The sequence below is a fragment of the Onychomys torridus genome, chromosome 4, assembly GCF_903995425.1.
Source record: "Onychomys torridus chromosome 4, mOncTor1.1, whole genome shotgun sequence".
Classification (NCBI taxonomy): Eukaryota; Metazoa; Chordata; class Mammalia; order Rodentia; family Cricetidae; genus Onychomys; species Onychomys torridus.
In genome coordinates this window covers 13,126,810-13,146,903 of record NC_050446.1, presented here as the reverse complement: position 1 = coordinate 13,146,903, position 20,094 = coordinate 13,126,810, and the positions used below count along the sequence as shown (strand labels likewise).

Here is a 20,094-nt window from a genome sequence, read left to right as displayed (position 1 = left end):
AAGAGAGAATGCTGCACACTGGCCTGTAGGCAGATTTGTGTAGCATTTTCTTAGTTAATGATTGGTGTAGGAGGGCCCAGCCCCACTATGGGTGGTGCAACCCCTGGACGGGAGGTCCTGGGTTGCATAAAAACAAAAACAAAAGAGGCTGAGCAAGCCATGGAGAGCAAGCCAGTAAGCAGCACTCCTCCACGGCTTCTGCTTTAGCTGCTTCCTCCCGGTTCTAGCCTTGAGTTCCTGCCCTGACTTCCCTTCATGATGGGGTGTAAGCTGTGAGGTGAAATAAATCCTTTCCTCCCCAAGCTGCTTTTGATCACCGTGTTTTATCACAGCAACAGAAAACCAATGCAGTTCCACACAGGAACGTAATGGTTTGTGCGCTCACTCCCCGTTACCCTCTCCGGTCCTCCTCCTACGCTGCCGCTGCAGCTGCAGCGTGTAAGTCCTCAGGGAGGGTGAAGCTCGAGAGACTCCCTCTACTTTTTTTTGGACAGGCTCTCCTACTGAACCTGGAGCTCAGCAATTTGGCAAAGTCGGCTGGCCAGAGAGCCCCGGGAATCCTCCTTGTCTCTGCTTCCCCAGTGCTGGCGTTAAAGGCGTGTGTCCTGAGCCATGGGTGCCAGAGATCCAGACTCAGGTCTTCGAGCTTGTGTGGCAAGCATTTTACCTTTTCAGCTGAGCCAGCTCCCCAGCTCCTCTTCCAGCACGCGCTTGAGAGAGAGAGAGAGAGAGAGAGAGAGAGAGAGAGAGAGAGAGAGAGAGAGAGAGAGAGAGAGAGAGAAAGAAACACTGGAAGCACTGAAGAAGGCAACTGGAGGCTCCTGGTCCATTGAGGAGGCCAGAATTGGGGGATCCTGAGTGACCTGTTGGATGGAAGGCCTCTATGTGAGAGGTCCCAGCTAGATCTTCTGGGAGCAGGGATACTCACGGGGAAGGTGGCCCCAACAGTGTCTAAGGGCGGTATCTGAGGCAGGTGAGACCATGCCTTCCATACACGTGTGCTGTGAGCCTGTGGTCAGAGCTCCAGAATGTGGTCCCACTGGGTTCAAGCAGAACAGCTCCTGGACTGTGCTCTGGAGTCAGCTGTCATCTTACTGGAGTGAAACCGTTTTTTGAGACAAAGTCCAATTATGTAGCCTCAAACTGTCAACAGTTCTCTCGCCTCAGCCTCCTGAGTGCCTGCGTGCCCAGCTCAAAACACACTTTGTAATCCTTGCTTTAGAATTTGTGGATCTCCAAGAATATGGCTGTGCCCCCCCACTTCTGCTAAAACAAACAAACAAAACAAAACCTAAGTCAAAGAAAGGGGAAGCCAGCTGTAAGTCCATTACTCAGGAGCCTGAGGCAGGAGGATGTCAACTTTGAGGTCATCCTGGACTACAGAATGAAAGCTCATCTGAAGTCCAGCCCTGACGAAACGGAGAGTAGGGTCCACTTGTGCGGTAGCACATCCATAATACACTGTCTGGAATGTCCCGCACCTGGTGCCGCCGCGACACCACTTGTCAGATTGGGGAATTACAGGTGCCTTGATTTTTTTTTTTTTTTTTCCCCAGACAGGGTTTCTCTGTGTAGCCTTAGCTGTCCTTGCCTGTCCTGGGACTCCCTCTGGAGACCAGGCTGGTTTCAAACTCACAGAGATCCGCCTGCCTCTGCCTCTCAAGTGCTGGGATTAAAGGTGTGCACGCAGCTGATCTTTTCTCTTAAAAAAAAAATTGAGGTGCAATTCCCAAACACGCAAGTGACAATTTAAAATTTCATTACATGTATTTATTTGCTTGTGAATGTGCATATGTGTGGGCATACACATGATACAGTTCCCATGTGGAAGTCAGAGGACAGCTTGTCAGAGTCAGTTCTTACCGTCCATGGGTTCCAGCGATCAAGTTAATCTTCTTTGTCTCACCAGACCAATTTTCATAAAAGTGACAATTGTGTCTCTTGGTAGAGTTCAAGAATGGACATCACTTTGCTGCTCAGTGCTGTCCTCACAAATAACAGCCACTGTCATCCTCATTACAAAGGCAGTAGCTATTTGCAAAAGCCCCAGACATCAGGCTTGTTGACCTTCTTCCCTCATGGAAGGAGGGGGCAGAGGGTCATTAGAGAGTCCTGCATCTCCCTGCAATTCTCCATGTAATTCTGCCTCAGCTGCATGTGGCATGGGGTGATGCTAGAGCTGACAGGCTGAGGAAAGTTAACTGTAGAGGTATCATCCCATCTGTGCAGCTATGAAGACGTCATTATCCCGGGGTGAGCCTTTCTAGTCATGCGACTGCTTGGGGGTGTGTCATCTATGATTCTATGAGTAAGCCTAATAAACTCACTGGTTCACCAAAACAGACTTGGGTGCAGCTGTTACTTTGGTCTGCCATGGTGCCGATTGCTCATATCTCCCCAGGAAAAGTTACTAGGCAACACACCACAAACTGCACCCACTAGACACCCCTCTTCCTGTTATTGTCCTGGTGCCTGGTGACCGACTGCCAGCTTGTCTTCTGTCTGGGTCCGTCCACCCTGGACATTTCACAGCAATGGAATCTCACAGCACCTGATCTTTTCCGGCTACCTTCTTTCCTTCAAAGTGGCATCTGTGAGGCCCACTGGTGTGTGACGTGTGCCGGTGCCCCAACCCTGTTCATAGCTGAACTTCGTTCCACTGCAGGTACAGACAGCTCACGGCCTTGTTTGTCATGCAAGGCTTGGTGGACAGGAGCCTGATTTCACAGTGAAAGGAAGTGGCAGGGAGTTGAGGAAGGCTGCTAGTTCAAGACACACTCTTCTAAGGTCCTACCCCACTTCTCCACCCTCAACTCTGGTTCCTATCACTCCTATCTACCTTTGATCACTGGGATGTACCTCTGTGGTGTGCTCCCCAAGAAAACAAAGAAAAGCTCAGTTGGCTTCTTTAGAATGAGGGGGTGTTCCTCGTTGGAGCTATTCTCTCTCTCTCAGGAATTCTTTCTTCCTTTTCTGTAGGGGGGGAGGGGAGGAGAGGGAGGGAGGGAGGGAGGGAGGGAGGGAGACAGACAGAGGGAGAGAGAGAGAGAGAGAGAGAGAGAGAGAGAGAGAGAGAGAGAGAGAGAGACTCTGTCTTTATAGATGGAGAAGGGCAGAAGGGAAAGGGAAATCAGTCATAGCAGCTGATTTTTTAAAAGATTTATTACTAGGTGTGGTGGTACACGCCTTTAATCCTGAGTGCTTCATCAGAGGCAGAACCAAGGCCAGCCTGGTCTACAGAGCGAGTTCCAGGACAGCCAGAGCTACACAGAGAAACCTTGTCTCAAAAAACCAAAAGCCAAACCAAACCAAAATTAAAACAAAACAAAACAAAAAAACCCAAAACAAAAAGATTTATTTATTTTATTGTATGTGATGCATGACAGATCCCTGGAACTGGAGTTATGGGTGGTTGTGAGCTCCTGGTATGATGTTGGGAACGAACGAAACCTGAGTCCTCTGTAAGGACAGCAAGTGCTCTTAACCCCTGAGTGTCCCCTCCAATCTACTCCTCATTTGTTTACTTATTTATTTATGTTTGCTTTTTGAGACAAGGTCTCACTATGCAGCTACTGCTGTCCTGGAACTCACTACAGAGACCAGGCTGGCCTCGAACTCACAGAGACCGCCTGTCTCTGCTTTTAATCCCAAGTGCTGGGATTAAAGAGTGTGTCACTGCTCCTGTCTCCACCTCAGTTTTATAAGCAATGTTGTAGATGGAACTGTGGACCTGCTGCAGGTAAGCCAAGTGCTCTACCACTGAGCTCCATGTCCAGACACAGAACAGCTTCCTTATGATCAGGGGACACCTGATTACCCCAGGCTATCTCCTTGCATAAGAGCAGAAGGCACTTTTTATTAAGGAATCTAGTGAAGGGGCTGTCTGGGAAGCTTCTCTTACATCACGATAATCTTGATTTCCCAGGTGAGATACACACCTCAGGAGTTTCCTTGTTGGCTAGGAGCACTGGTATAGACTCCATTTTGGCTTTAGCCTGGCCTGCAGGGCTCTGTGCAGGATCCTAGACCCAAACAATGGCTTTATTTTAATTGAGCAGAAGGAATGACTCTAAGCCAGGGCCTGAGTCACCACAGGTGGGGCCCGCCTCACATCACCCGTCATTTACCTCTCCTGGTCCTTTCAGTGAACTGAGATGGGGTCCCCCTCCTCCCTGCTTGCCCTTTTTGAGACAGGCTTGTATGTAGTTCAGGCTGGCCTGGAACTCAGATATCCATCTGCCATCTCACCCAAGTGCTGGAATTAAAGATGTGCATCACCATGCTCTGCAGACCTTGGTCTTCCTGCTTCCGCCTACCAAGTGCTGAGATTACAGGTGTGCACCTGTCAGAGGGTCTCACAATTTGCTTTAAAATCTAAGGAAAAGACAAAATCTTTGGGTAATAGTAAATGTGCAAAGCCATTTTACTTTTCTAACTTTTATTGATTCTTTGTGGACTTGGCATCATGCAATCTCATCCCATTTATCTTTCTGTCCCCTTGTATCTGCCCTCTGCTCTTGCAACCTCCCCCAAAAAACAAAACCAAATTTAAAAGAAAAACAAAAACCAAACAAAACAAAGAAATGAAACAAAGCAAAAGAGAGAGAAGAATCTTGTGGGAGCTGTGGTGTGACCCTCTGAGTCACAGTTTACCCTTTAGTCCATTCATCTTTACTAGCAAGTGTTCATTGCCATGAGTCATCAGCCTGGCAGGAGGCCTCTGGCTTCTGCTATACCACCACCACGATAATGAGCTCTCACTGGGGCCCCTCTTGGACATCCTGTTATTGTCCTGTGTGGTGGAGGTCCTGCTGTTTTGGATCTGTAGGGTTTTTTTTTTTTTTAATTAATTAATTTATTTTTCTATTAGCAGCTTGATACAGTATAAATTCTTATCCTATTAGTGAAATGTTTGATTGAGGCTTGCCCAGTAATAGAGTAAAACCAAAACTTATTACAAGCCACAGTCATCCTAGGGTCCCCCCTGCTATATAGCCTCCCTGGTTCTGTGGGTTGCAGTCTGATTGTTCTTTGCTTTATATCTAGAATCCACTTATGAGTGAGTACATACTATGTTTGCTTTCTGGGTTTGGGTTACCTCACTCAGGATGATATTTTCTAGTCCCATCTATTAGCCTGCGAATTTCATGCTGTCATTGTTTTTCTCTGCTGAGTAGTACTCCGTTGTGTATATGTACCACATTTTCTTTATCCATTCTTCAGTTGACAGGCATCTAGGTTGTTTCCAGATTCTGGCTATTTCAAATAGTGCTGCTATGAACATAGTTGAGAATGTATCTTTGTGGTATGATTGAGCATTCCCCTTCACGTGCTCCAACAGTTCATAGATGAGGTGGATGTTGAGGTGGGCCAACTCCTAGCCCTAGTTCTGGGCCTGGGTAGCTGGGCTGGTCAGCCCGCCAGCTTTCCCTCATCTTCACTACCTGGGTGAGCTCTCCAGCATTGCCTCAGCTAGCTCACCCAATGCAGCCTGCAGCAAGGAGCGGGGCCAGTCCTGCTCTCAGGTCTTCAGATCCTAGTCACCCACACTTACAACACCTGGGCCAGCTCTACTGTTTGCCCAGGTGAGATGCAGAGCCCTCTTTCCTGATTGTTCGGGGGTGGGGGGATGGGGGTGAGCATACGAGGCAGGGGAGGCTCAGCTATCCTGCTCTCATACCCTCAGGGCTGGCCCACCTGCACACATGACAACAGAGTCAGCTCTAGTGTGCTGTCCAGGAGTTTGGGGTGGGGATGGGGGTGCATCTGTGTCCTCTACAGGCTCAGGCCTCCCATTTTACTTAATCTTTAAACTTGGAGATAGATAGGGAATATTCCACCAGACACAGAATTATCACCAGGCTTTCTCTTTATTTTATTTTATATTTATTTATTTGGTTTTTCGAGACAGGGTTTTGTAGTTGGAGTTTTCCTACCTGGCCCAGAGTCAGGACAAATCTCTCTCATCCGCCAGGCCCACAGTCGCTCAGACCCAACCAAGCAAGCACACAGAGACTTATATTACTTACAAACTGTATGGCCGTGGCAGGCTTCTTGTTATCTACTTCTTCTATCTTAAATTAACCCATTTCTGTTAGTCTATACTTTGCCGCATGGCTTGTGGCTTACCATTGTCTTTACATGTTGCTTCTCATGGCGGTGGCTGGCGGTGTCTTTCTCCACCCAGCCTTCCACCTCCCAGAATTCTCTTCTCTCTTGTCCCACCTATACTTCCTGCCTGGCCACTGGCCAATCAGAACTTTATTTACACAGAGCGATATCCACAGCACTTCCCCTTTTCTTTGAAGGCTAGATAGTTATAATTTCTTCAGTTATGATAAAAGATAAGTTAGATATAAAACCTTAGACTCACAAATATAAGATAGATAGGATATCTTCTTTAATATTGTAACTGTAATTCTTGCTTGGTAATTGTTTTGTTATATGTAATTGTACTATGTAAAAGTTAAAACCTTCCTAAAAAAAAAAAAAAAAGAAAAGGGGAAGTGCTGTGGATATCGCTCTGTGTAAATAAAGTTCTGATTGGCCAGTGGCCAGGCAGTAAGTATAGGCGGGACAAGAGAGAAGAGAATTCTGGGAAGTAGAAGGCTGGAGAGAGACACCGCCAGCAGCCGCCATGACAAGAAAGAGATAAGGTACTGGTAAGCCATGAGCCACGTGGCAAAGTATAGACTAACAGAAATGGGTTAATTTAAGATAGAAGAAGTAGATAACAAGAAGCCTGCCACTGCCATACAGTTTGTAAGCAATGTAAGTTTCTGTATGGTTACTTGGTTGGGTCTGAGCAACTGTGGGACTGGTGGGTAAGAGAGATTTGTCCTGACTGGGCCAGGCAAGAAAACTCTAACTACAAATGGCGCCCAATGTGGGGCAAGAGTTTCCACCTAAAACTTAAGAAAAAAGATTCTAAAACGGAGCTAAAAACAGCTTCCTAGTTGTCTCTCTCAAGTTAGCAGCAGCCTGCCAGTTTGAGCTACTATGGCGGGTTCCTGGCGTGTGCGTCTGACCTGCAGTGTGGCAGGAATGAGGAGTCTACAAGCGGCACTTTACTCTGCTGTGTGGTGGATTTAGTCTTTGCTAGTTTAAAAAAAAAAAAAAAAAAAAAAAAAGGTTTCTGGGCTATGCACTGCTTTGACAGGACTGCTTCTGATAGTTGATGGTACACATGGCTCCAGACCCAGAGCTGGCAGTAAACTGTACCACTGCCATGTTGGGAAGCTGAGGTGGGCGGAGCCAGCAGCCACAGTGGTGTTTCAGTCTTACAAAGATGGATATTACACAGAGAATCTGGTTTGTGTTGTCTTTGGGATTTTCAACTGCAGAAAAAGATTTGATCATAAAAGCTGTTGAGTTAAATAAATATGTAAATTTTAAAGGTACCTTGACTTCAAAATTTGGATATAAGGATATGTTGCTTTGGAAAAGAGTCTCTGCTTTTGTTTCTACCGAAAGCCAGAGGCTGTGGATTTGTTCCAGATTAAGATACATCAGGTTTGATCAGCCAAGACCACCTGAAAGGTCTCCAATGACACCATGGCCCAGATGATCCGACATCCAGGATGGTTTCAAGGCAACTGGCTCAGAGGTTCACCCTAATAAACTACTCCATAATCCTAAAATTTTCTTTATGTCCCCATAAGATACAGCATCCCCCTCCAGCAGGAAGTAGTAAGAAAAACTACGCCCAAATTCCCAGCTGGCTTTGGAGATGGAATTGGCTCACTCCTTCTCTAAACCCAAGCACATTGTTAAAAGAAAAGGTTAAGAGATTCTTGTGTCCCAAATCAGAAGAGCCCTCTGGTGTGGGACAGAGAAAAACCAATATTTTATTTCAAACAGGTTGATTATAAATGCAATCTCTTTCTAAAGATAAAAAAGGGATATGATATAGATATGATAGGATGAAAGGGTAGATTAATGAACTTACTTCTAAAGAGCAACAACTCATTTAAAATGTTTTACATTGGTATAGATTTTAGTCTATTGATACAAACTTAAAGTTAATTTTGTTATACTGTGTGTATATTTCTACTCTTGTTTAAGGTATTATGTTTGTATAGCGCATTTAAAATTGAAATGGATAATTAAAAATAGATTAATAACTGGTCATCTATGATAATCATACTCATAGCCATGTTAGTTAAGTCTTCTAGGTATACACAGAGATATTTCAGATAGACAGGTAATCTTCAAACACTTCAAAGGTCTACAGAATATGGCATTTAAAATATTTTTAAAATTTAGACTTTCTGGACAGTAAGACATGTCTGCTCCTGGCAGCACCAATTTACTTCAGAGAAGAGGATGGGCATTAAAGACACTTCATATGGAGTTTATCTTCACCTTGGCAAAAATAGCCATTTGGGCAAGAAACTGTTCTTGCCTGGACTGCTTGATCGACTGGATGTGCAGGACCCATAGAAAGGTGACCACTAAACTTTGCTTGACAAAATGGTCCTTCAGGTTCCTGCTTCACAGAGGAAACTGCCAGACATTCTACAGGACACTGAGAGAAGTAACCGAGAGACTCTAGCCCTGTGGGCTGAAGACAAATGCCCCAACTTTAAAAAGGAACATTAGGTGACTGTCCAGGCTTCCAGCTGTCTCTGTCTACTCTTGTAAGACTCCCGAAAAATGCTTGCATCCTTCTCCCATTTCTCAGGTATTATTATATTCCTTCTCAGGTCTTTGATGAGGTTGAAGATTAGCAGTTATAGTTACAACTTAGTATATATACATATATAATATCTTAGATAGAATATATTAAGTATTAGACTCAGGTTCTTTAGGATAGGACACCTTTTGGAATGATCTTTGTAACATGCCACCTACCCATGCTCTAGACTTCCCTGGATTTTACTATGTGTTTTTTGCTTGATACTGTTTGCACTTATTGTAATTCCAGCTTATCTAGGTCATTATCCCTCATTACACCGGGACAATATTTGATAACCATCTCTTTTTATATAGTCTTGTATTAGGTTAGAACTTTCTTATTTAGACAAAAGGGGGAGATGTAGTGGATAGCCATCTCAGCATTGACCTGGAAGTTCCAACCCCCATTGAGGCTTCGGTAATGGTCACGCCCACAAGGCGGGGCGGAGGAGGAAGCGGAAGACCCAGGATCGAGAGGAGGGCTCCCTCTCTTGGTTCTGGGACGCTGGACACAGGAGGTAGACCGAGCAGAGTTCTCCAGAGAACACCGCCAGACTGTGCCATACCTTTGCCAGACCCTACCACCAATCCCTTCATTTGTAAGTTACCCCACAAAATAAACCTCCCTTTTAACTATGTGGAGTGGCCTTAATAATTTCACCAATATTGTTTCTCTGTGTAGCTTTGTGCCTTTCCTGGAACTCACTTGGTAGACCAGGCTGGCCTCGAACTCACAAAGATCCGCCTGCCTCTGCCTCCTGAGTGCTGGGATTAAAGGTGTGCACCACCACCGCTAGGCGACTTTCTTTTTAAATTAATTAGTTATATGTTTTTGGTTTTTTTTTTTTTTTTTTTTTAAACAACCCCTTGTGAGAGGCAGGCTAAGGCTCAGTCAGATGGGTCTTGAGGGCCAATGGCAGGTATCACCCACCCTCACATCCCATTGGAGTATCACCTTATCAAGGTAGTTGCCTGTGGATGTGCTGGGTTGTGGAGCCTCCTGGGAATAGGCCAAGCACAGAAAGAGGCTGCAGAGATGGGCTGGGTCTCCCTCCCTCCTCTGGGGATTGAACCCAAGGGTTTGGTATGCCAGGCAGGCACTCTACCACAGAGACACATTCTTAGCCCTTAAGGCTGCTTATTTTCAGTAATGAAAATAATCTTGACCACTTAGGAGCTCAGCAGTTGTTGGCAGGACTTTGTGGTACACCTTCTTTTGATCCTAGAGGAGGCAGAGGTAGCAGATCTCTGCGAAACACTGAAGCAGAGGCCCCTCTCTCCCCAACCTCATCCCTAAATGGCAGTTCTCAATGACAGCTGTTTCCCAGGCCAGATGCACATCTGCATCTATGCCAATACATACAATTTCAGCAAGAAAAAATGGTACCATACTAAACATCTGGCTTTGTAACTTGGTTTTGTCACAGCAGAGTATAAAATGGTGAACCTTGAGGAGTTTACTTAGATATAGCCTGTGAATGAGATCTTATTTGGAAACAGGGTCATTGTGGATATAATTAAGGTAGTGTGTGTGTGTGTGTGTGTGTGTGTGTGTGTGTGTGTGTGCAGATGTATGCATGTTTATGAGTGTGCCTATGTGTGGCAGCCAAAGGTCAATCTTGGGTGTTCCTCAGGAGCCATCTATCTTGTTTTCTGAGACAGGCTTTCTCACTGGGACCTGGAGCTCACTGATCAGGCTGGGCTGGCTGACCAGCAATTCCTGGCCACCACCTCCATGTCTAGCTTTTCTACATGAGTTCTAGGGATTAAACTCAGGTCCTTATGCAGTGTGGCAAGCATTTTACCAAAACCAAGCAACTGAGCCATTTCCTGGGTCAAGGAGAAGGTCTGGAGATGAGCTCAGCCCCTGTGAGTTTCACCCTAAATGCAATGTCCTTGAGAGAAGACAGAGGCAGATATTGGGGAGCTGTGGCCACAAGCCAGGGGACACTAGGAGCCACTAGTCCTTGAATAATTGGAAAGGGTCTTTTACTAGAACACCAGTGTGAATATGATCCTGAACACACCTGACTTCTGATTTTTGGCAAAGACGCTTTTCCCAAATGACGTCACAGCTCAGGTCCTAGGGACCAGGATGTGGGAGAGACTTTTGGAAGGCAGCCATTGGATCATTCCATCTGCCTAAGGGACTGGAGGTATGGCTCAGGGGCAGAGCACTAATCTAGCATGTACAGGATCCTGGATTCCATCTTCAGCACCACACACGCACATGTGTAAACACACACATACATACATGTGCATGCACACACAGACAGGTACACACAAACACACTTATACACACACACACACACACACACACACACACACACACACACACACAAATCACATAACTCATAATGGCAGTGCTAAGGTGAACCAGATAGTCATGAAGGCTCAGTGAGGACAGGGAATAACAGAAGGGCAAGCACATAGCACACATAGGCACTTGATAGGCAGTGGGTACCTGTGCAAAGGTCCTGCTGGTGTGAGCATGCCAACTAGGACCATAGTCCACACGTCAATCATTCTGCTAAAGGGGGCTTGCAGCCTGAGAGCACAAGCTCTTAGAGTCTGAGGATGTTTTTTCCTGGAGTTTCTCCTTGTCATTAGCTGTCTTGGCTGCCAATTCTTGGGGTAGGGTGGGATCCCACTTGGTTTCAACCAAATTCCTTCCCAATATACATGAAGATATTATCAGTGTACACAGCATTTAGTTGAACTGTGCAGTTGCCATAGCAACTACAACTTAAGTACAACAGCATAGGTGAGTCCCTTTGGGAGACCTACCCACGGTGCTGCCATCTTCAAAGGGCTGTGAACTTTGGACAGTAGCTCTACAGCTGTAGGCAGAGTTTTCCTGTTCTGACCACCTGCTCCCAAATAACCAGCAATCACTTCCCAAATAACTGCTCAGAGTCTTAATATAAATTATAAATGCTCAGCCAATAGCTCAGGTGTGTTCCTGCCTAACTCTTACATTTAAATTGACCCATATTTCTATCTATCCTCTGTCGTGTGACTCAAGGCTTGTTACCTTATTTTCTACATGTCCTGCTTCCTCAGCAGCTGGCTGGAGTCTCCATGCACTCTGTCCTTCTTCCCATCATTCTCAGTTTGGCTTTCCCACCTAACATTATCCTGCTCAGCTATTGGCCAGTCATTTGTCTGAATATATGCATGCAGGCCAGAAGAGGGCACCGGATCTCATTACAGATGGTTGTGAGCCACCATGTCGTTGCTGGGAATTGAACTCAGGACCTCTGGAAGAGCAGCAGGTGCTCTTAACTGCTGAGCCATCTCTCCAGCCCATCAGCTTCTTTATTAAACCAATCACAGCAACACAACTTCAGAGTGTACAAAAGCATACGGCTGGAACAGGAGCAACAGACTGTTGGCTGGGGAAGGAAGAAGGCTGATTCTGAATTAGTTTGTTATTCTGATAACTGGAGGCTCTTGGAGATAAGTCATTTCCTAGTTTTGAGATGACGTATTTTCATTTGGTGGAGGAAGTTGGAGGCTCACCAGTTAGGAAAACCACAAAAGGTTATTCCAGAGTCGGGTCTGGAGTTCAGAACACAGTGGTTCACACCTGTAATACCAGCACTTGGGAAGTAGAGGGAGGAGGATCAGGAGTCAAGGCCAGCCTTAGATACATACTGAATTTGAGACTGGGCTATGTGAAAACTTGTTTCAGACCCCTACCTCCCCAGAGGGTTATTCCCATATCATGATGAACTCAGAAGAGATAGATGCAAAGGACACATATTTTGTTTGTTTTTAAGATAAGGTCTCCTTGAAAAAATATTTATTTTTATTTTATGGGTATGGGTGTTTTACCTGCTTGTCATGTAAATGTACCCTGTGTATAGTGCCATCAGAAGTCAGAAGAAGGTGTTGGATTCCTTGATGCTGGAGTAACAGATGGTTGTAAGCTACCATGTGGGTGCTGGGAACCAAACCTAGGTTCTCTGGAAGGGCAGCAAGTGCTCTTAAATGCTGAGCCACATCTTCAGTCCTAAGGACTCATTTTTAGCCCTGGTGGCCTTGGGCTTGAAGCCTGTGATTACAGATTGTGTGCCACCATGCTGGCTAAGTGCTATGTTTCAATCTAACATCAGTGAAAGATAAAAATCCATATAAACAGATGTTTCCAAATGTTCCTTTCTAGACTTAGCTTACGCTGCCTCAAAGTCCTGCTCTGGTATGAAAGCCAGGCACAGTGTCTATTCCTCACAAATCAAACAGAATTATCAAGAAATTTACAAGTTACAATTCTGGTTATAGAATGAAAAGAACATAGTGGGCAGTGGTGGCCACACCTTTAATCCCAGCACTCGGGAGGCAGAGGCAGGTGGGTCTCTGAGTTCAAGGCTAGCTAGTCTACAGAGTGAGTTCCTGGACAGTCTGGACTACACAGAGAAACCTTGTCTTGACCCGCCCCCCTCCCAAAAAAAGAGCACGTATTGCTCTTTAGGAGGATCTGGGTTTGATTTCCAGTACCCTCATCAGTGGTTCACAACCATCTGAAACTCCAGTTCCAAGGGATATCTGTTGGTGTCCTCTGACATCTGTGGAAACAATTTATGCATGTGTGCAGGCAAAACTCACATGCGGAATAAATAAATCTAATACTTGTTTTAAAAAAAGGAATTCTGACACACGCTACAACCCCGGGGTTAAGATGCTTAGTAAAAGAACCCGTGCTGTAGGCTCTACTTCTGTGAGGTCCTTTGAGGTATCAGCACCAGAGAGAAGGTAGAGGGGTGGGCATCAGGGACTGGGGAGAGAGGCAAGGGAATGGTTTCAGTGGGAGATGAGAACCTGGCGATGGTTGGTAACCACAGGAATGTGGGTAATGTCTGCTGTGTTTACTTATCACAACAGAAAAAGTCAAGGAAAACAGAATTGATTGTATTTAAAGAACATATTGTGTAATCATCAATTTCCAGGAAGAGTCCAGTGGATGCCACCTCAGAAGATAAACACAGGGCAAGGCATTCCCATGACCACAGTGTCACTTCTGAGACCCTTACCACTTACAGAAGGAAGCACAGTGGCTTCATGGTTGGGAGACCTGACAGGCCTTGCCCAAGGGACAACAACAGCAACAACAGAGTAAAAGGCACACTTGATACTGCATCCAAGTCTATCTGATCACCACTTAAAAAATACTTTTTTTTTTTTTTTTGAGCTGAGGATCAAAGCGAGGGCCTTGGGTTTGCTAGGCAAGCACTCTACCACTGAGCTAAATCCCCAACCCCTGATCACCACTTAAAAGCCAGTTCCCAAGAGCCAAAAGTTAGTGGGCAGGAGATAGAGCTTACTCAAGGACTGGTGCCCTGAGAGGCTGGAAAACAATCTTCCCTCAAAGGGTGGGATGGGGGCAGAGTATGGAGAGATGGTTCAGTGGTTAAGAGCACTTGTTCTTGCAGAGGACCTAGGTTCAAATCCCAGTACTCAGGTGGCAAAGCACAACCATCCATGATTCCAGTTCTAGGGGATCCAATGACTAACCTCTAATGATTCTTCTAACCCCTAGGGCACTAGGCACACGTGAGGTACACGTAAATGCAGGCAGATACATGAAATAAAAATGAAATCTAAAAATCTTATAAAGATAAAATGGAGAGCGGGAAACAACACAGACCTTTGGCTTCTACACGCACATATATGCATGCACACATGAACAAGTATACATGTGTTTCACAGACTTTACTTAAGGCCATTGCACCCTAGAAGACCAGACTGCATAGAGTTACTCATGACACAAGTCCATGTCACCAAGCTTAATGTTTTATTTAAAAAAAATGTATTTGTTTATTTATGTGTGTGTGTGTGGTGGTGGTGGTGGTGGGCGTGCATCTTTGTGTGCACATGGAGGCCAGAAGTGGGTACTGGGTGCTTCTTCTATCACTCTCCATCTTTTCCTTTGGGGCAGGGTTTCTCCCTGAACCCAGGGCTGTGTTTTCTCAGCTAGACTGGACGCCAGCAAGTCCCAGCAACCATCCTGGATCTGTTCGCATCAAGCTGGGGTTACAGGTATGAGCAGGATGCTGGACTTGCTACATGGTTGCTGGGATTTGAATTTCTTTTTATTTTGCGGGGGTGGGGTGGGGTGTTGAGACAGGGTTTCTCTGTGTAGCTTTGTGCCTTTTCCTGGAACTCACTTGGCAGCCCAAGCTGGCCTTGAACTCACGAGATCCATCCACCTGGCTCTACCTCCCAAGTGCTGGGATTAAAGGCGTGGGCCACCACCACCCGAGGGATTTGAATTTCAAGTGTTAGGATTTCACAGTAAGTGATTTTTAGCTATTGAACCATTTCTCCAGCCTCCCTGTTGCCAAACTTAAACTACACTGTTTATTTGACCTGAAAAATCAAGATTAGAGACTAATAGTCAAACTTCCTAAGCAGGTAGTGTGTAACTGGTGCAATAATGAAGTAATCCCTCTGTCTCACTTCTTTCTCTCTCTTTCTCCTTCCTTCCCTGAGGCAGGGTCTCCCTTTGTAGTTCTGGCTAGCCAGGCTGGTCTTGAACTTTTCATTGATTCTTCTGTTCCTGCTTCATAGGTTCTGGGATACAGACCTGATGTTATTTTCCTATTGTTTTGTGACCTGCTCTTGGCTCCAGCTCTCTTTAGCCTTTCTAGCCTGTAAATCCAATCTCTTCAGCAGGGCTCATGGGACACTTTCTCTACTTTATGAAAAGAAAATTGGCCTGGTCCAGTAATTATGAAGTAATTAGCATCCTTAAACTAAAGCTGTCTTTTAACACCATTTTGCAAAGCCTGTATATGGACAGCACTGGAGTACAGGGGAAGGCATTCAGCCTCTGTATTTCCTTTCATACAAACGACAACGCCATAGAATCTCCACCAAAGGTGTCGATGAGGATTCAGGGCAGTTGGTGAGCATGGAGGATGGTGCAGCGGGCATTCTGGCCATTGTTAAGTTCAACAAGCCCCTTACCCAGGGGTCAGCTGCTGCCTTCCTAATTACCCTAAATGGGAGTCACATGAGACGGGCGCATCGGTCGGTGGGTGGGCAGAAATAAGAGAACGGCTCTCAGGAGCAGTTGCTGACCGTGGGGACTGTGGATCCTTCCCCAGGCCCCGGTGCAGCCAGGACTGCAGACGCTGGGTGCCAGACAGCTGCGGTGGCCTCACTACTGATCACACGGGAGCAAACACGGGTGGGCTAGGGGCAGATCGCTCGTTTTTTACCCTTGAAAAGGTGTAAGAAACGCGCAAGCGCAGGCTGGTCCCCCTCTCCCCGCCGCAGGTCTTCAGCGCCAAACCTGCCCCTGCTCTCCAAGCTCAGCCCGGGTGTCTTTAGGTAGTTGCGGAGCCGGCAGGGGTGAGGTCCCCAGCGGGAGGGCGAGATTGGACGTGGGGCCGCGTGCTAGCCCCCCCATGCGCGTGCACGCTCTTCCCATTTGTCTCCGCGCACGTGCACGCCCCCTCTCATCCGTCTCCCCGCGCGTGCACGCCCTTCCTCTCTGCCGTCTCCCCGCGCGGTCGGCCGTCAGAAAGGCACGCGCCTCGCCTTTAACGCGGGCCGAAGGCGCGCGGCCCGTATGGCGTGCGAGCGGCGGCAGCTGCGGGCCTGGCCAGGCCTGGGCTGAGGCCGAGCCAGCCGCGGGGTTCCGCAGCCCTGGACGGCGCCCATCATGCGGCGGTTGCGGCGCCTGGTGCATCTGGTGCTCCTCTGTCCCTTCTCCAAAGGCCTGCAGGTAAGCGGCAGTAGGCCAGGTGCAGCCACACGGGGAGGGGCTGGGCGTGGGGTGGTGAGGGTCGATGGGCGCTTTGTGCACCGAAGTCCTTCCTTCCCTTCCCTAATGCAAACTTAGGTTTGCTTTTCTGGAGTAACAAACTTAGGACATACCCGGCCCATGGCCATCCCAGGAGCCTGCTGGAACCAGGGACTTTGGTGACCTTGGGCTAGGGAAGGCCAGCTTCTATCTGCAGAAGAGGCTCCTCCGCTCCTGCTTTGGGGTGATGCGGTCATGCTTCTGGACTCCAGCCGCTGGTTTGCCAGTGTCCTCAGAGCCTGTAGGAAGGACAGCACTCGCCAGCCCTGCCCAGGTCTCCCTGGCCTCTCTGCAGGGTGGTTCTGAGGATGCTGGAGGATGCTGCCGGGGCTGCGCCTTTGGCCCAGGGCTTGACCTGCCTTAGACGGTTTTAGGTAAAGGATGAAGGGTGAAGCCTACTGGATGCAGAGATCTTCCAGGCCCAGATGCCCTTGTCTGTTATCCTCTTCCAGGGGCTTGAACTTGCACTATGGTCCATGCTCAGCCCCAGGTTGGGTATGAGCTGAGGTGTTTGGGGAACTTCCTTGTGCCAGGAGGTGGGTTGTATCCATACCCCTAACTCTGAATCAGGACAGATAGACCCTGACTCAGCAGTGAGTGTGCCTAGGAATGGCAGGAGAGGGGTTTTGGCCAGTTCCCAGAGGGGCTGACTCGGGGAGCATGTTGGCTGAGCCTCACCTGCTCTGAGCTTCACTTTCAGGAAACTGAGGAAACACCAGGGTGCCTGGCACATGGCCTGGGCTTCCTGGGAAGGGAGGCCACTGTGCAGTTACCATCCTTGTAATGACCCTCTCCACTTCCCAAGTGACTTCTCTGGTGTTGGACCATTTATCCCTGCAAAATATGGGCCCAGGGCTTGCCAGCCTGCTCACTACTGAGTGGCAGAAGGCTATGTGAGCTTCGAGTAGCCGCTGTGGTGGGACCAGCACCAGGGTGGGGATATGCAATGGGTCAGGGACCCTGGGGAAGAGATGGGTCCGACAAAGGCCAGGTAGACCATCAGAACTTAACCAGGCAATAATAGGCAAAGTGGTTTGGTGGAGCCATGCGTGCCAAGGCCCGGTGTCCTTGGAGGGGCCTGCCTGGAGTGGGCCCTGGCTGGCTGGCAGGCTTCTAGTTCTATATCACTTGGTCCAGCCTGGGTCAGCTGCTGGCTCTGGTCCTGGACCTTTGCTCTTGGTGTAGCTTAAGTCCTTTGCTCTTGCCTCCCAGCAATGGTGTCCCCTGTTGTTTCTCAGTCTTTGTGTTTTCATTTTGGTCAAATCTGAAAGAAACAGTTGATTGCCTGGACCAATTGGGTCCCAGGAGGAGAGGTCCACAGAGCCATGCCCCAGAAGAGGGACCACCTCCTGGAGGAATGTAGGAAGGGCTGGGCATTGTGTTTGTGAAGGAGGTTCCTTTCTGTCTAGCCCTGAGGGAACTAGGGCAGAGTGTAGACCTGAGTTCAGCATGACTCCCAGATCCAAAAGTGGGACACTGACTGGTTCCATTCTCAGACTCTCTGGCAGCTGGTAGACAGGACGCCGCAGGAAGCACTTGGCATCAGTAGAGGCCCTCCTCTGGGGATGCTGCCCCACAAGTCTGACCCCCTCACCCTCCCTGCCGAGCTGGGCTCTGCATCTGATCCCTTGCCTTTTCTTCAGATTGGGACATTTGGCCCTATGTTGCACAGGCTGTCTGGAAACTTCCAGTTCCTTCCCCCAGAGACTGCCATTTTCCGAGGGAAGGGCACAGGGGAGGGAGGTGGCATCCAGCTGTCTCTAGCTGTCAACTTTGGACACTGCTTGGAGTACTCAGTGCGAGTCCGTGTCCTCAGCACCTAGACCTCTTCTCACCCTCTAGTGCTCATCTGTCAGCTGGGAAACTGAGGGCTGAGGGGTGAGGAAGACAGGGTGGCCTGGAACCTCTGCAGAAGTGAAGGTCTTAGGTCCATCTTTGTCAGGGTTTTGGGGCCAGGACTGTTTCCCCCCACCCCCCACTCCCCTGGTTTCTATCCCTTTTTTGTTTTGTTTTTTTCTTTTTCAAGACAGGGTTTCTCTGTGTAGTCCTGGTTGTCTTGAATTCCCTTTGTAGACCAGGCTGACCTTGAACTCACAGAGATCTGTCTGCTTCTGCCTCTCGAGTGCTGGGATTAAAGGAGTGTGCCACCACCAGCCCTGGTTTCTACCTTAAAACATATTTTTTAGTTTTTTTTTTTAGATTTATTTTATGTGTATAAATTTTTGGTTTTTTGAGACAGGGTTTCTTTTCTCTGTGTAGCTTTAGAGCCTTCTGGAACTCATTCCGTAGCCCAGGCTAGCTTTGAACTCACAGAGATCCGCCTGCCTCTGCCTCCCAAGTGCTGGGATTAAAGGCATGTGTCACCACTGCCTGGCGTCTATGAATGTTTTGCCCGCATGTATATATGTGCTTCATGTGTATGCCTGATGCCACAGGAGGGCAGAAGGAGGTGCTGAATCCTGGGCATTAAAGACGGTTGTGAGTGGGTGCTGGGAACCGACCTGGTTTCTTCTTTTATAGTACCAATGCTAGAATTACAGAAATGTGTCCACCACACACACAGCTTTTTAAAAGAAACTGAGGCAAAATACACAGCTTGGCAGGCAGTGGTGACATACACTTTTAATCCCAGCACTCAGGAAGCAGAGGCAGGTGGATCTCTGAGTTCGAAGCCATCCTGGTCTACAAAGTGAGTTCCAGGATAGCCAGAGAAACCATGTTTCAAAACAGCAGCAACAACAATAACAGAACCCCAAACAAACAAACAAACAAACAAACAAAAAACCCACAGCATGAAATAATCAAATATCCTATCCTGCCCATCTCTGCTTGTACATTTGGTGCTGCGGAGCCACCAACACGGTCCATCCACAGAAAGCTCACCTTCCCATCCTGACTCTGTGTTCCCACAGCCTACCCTGCTCCTGACACTTTTGTTTACCTCTGTGCATTTGAGGACTCTGGGAGCCCCACAGAAGGTGTCCTTCTGTGACGTCCATCCTGGTGGTGGCAGGTACCAGACTTACTTCCTGCTGAGGCTGAGTGGTGTGTTTTTTTTTTTTTTTTTTTTTTCTTTTGTAGCTTTTTTTGGTATAGCTTTGGAGCCTGTCCTGGAACTTGCTTTGTAGACCAGGTTGGCCTTGAACTCACAAAGATCCGCTTGTCTCTGCCTCCAGAGTACTGGGATTAAAGGCATGAGCTACCACCACCCAGCACCTGAGTGTTTTTTTTTTTTTTAAAAAGATTTATTTATTTTGTATACAGTATTCTGCCTGCATATATCCCTTCAGGCCAGAAGAGGGCACCAGATCTCATTATAGATGGTTGTGAGCCACCATGTGGTTGCTGGGAATTGAACTCAGGACCTCTGGAAGAGCAGCTAGTGTTCTTAACCTCTGAGCCATCTCTTCAGCCCCGAGTGGTGTTTTTATCTTGTGGATGGATACTGGCTGTCCACCCTTGTTGTTACTGCTCCTGTGGATGTGCATGCATGACCCCACATCTTCTCACTGCTTCTCAGGGTGTAGTAGGATTGGACTGTGGGCCCCTTGCCCTCCATACCCCTTTTCCTGCTGGCCCTGACTCAAGGGGATCAGTGGGAAAAATGA

General features: G+C 47.6%; 1 protein-coding gene across 2 annotated transcripts in view; it reads left to right on the top strand.

The window, feature by feature from the left end:
- Positions 1 to 15,955: 15,955 nt before the first annotated feature.
- Dipk1b (divergent protein kinase domain 1B) overlaps positions 15,956 to 20,094 on the top strand; it is a 10,059-nt gene continuing 5,920 nt past the window's right edge. The window contains exon 1 of one of the 2 annotated variants that reach the window (XM_036186318.1): positions 15,956 to 16,408. In XM_036186318.1, coding sequence (XP_036042211.1) covers positions 16,346 to 16,408 — 63 coding nt within the window. In that variant the 5' untranslated portion in view covers positions 15,956 to 16,345. The remainder of the gene's footprint in view (positions 16,409 to 20,094) is intronic. The other variant, XM_036186319.1, reaches the window with a different exon arrangement.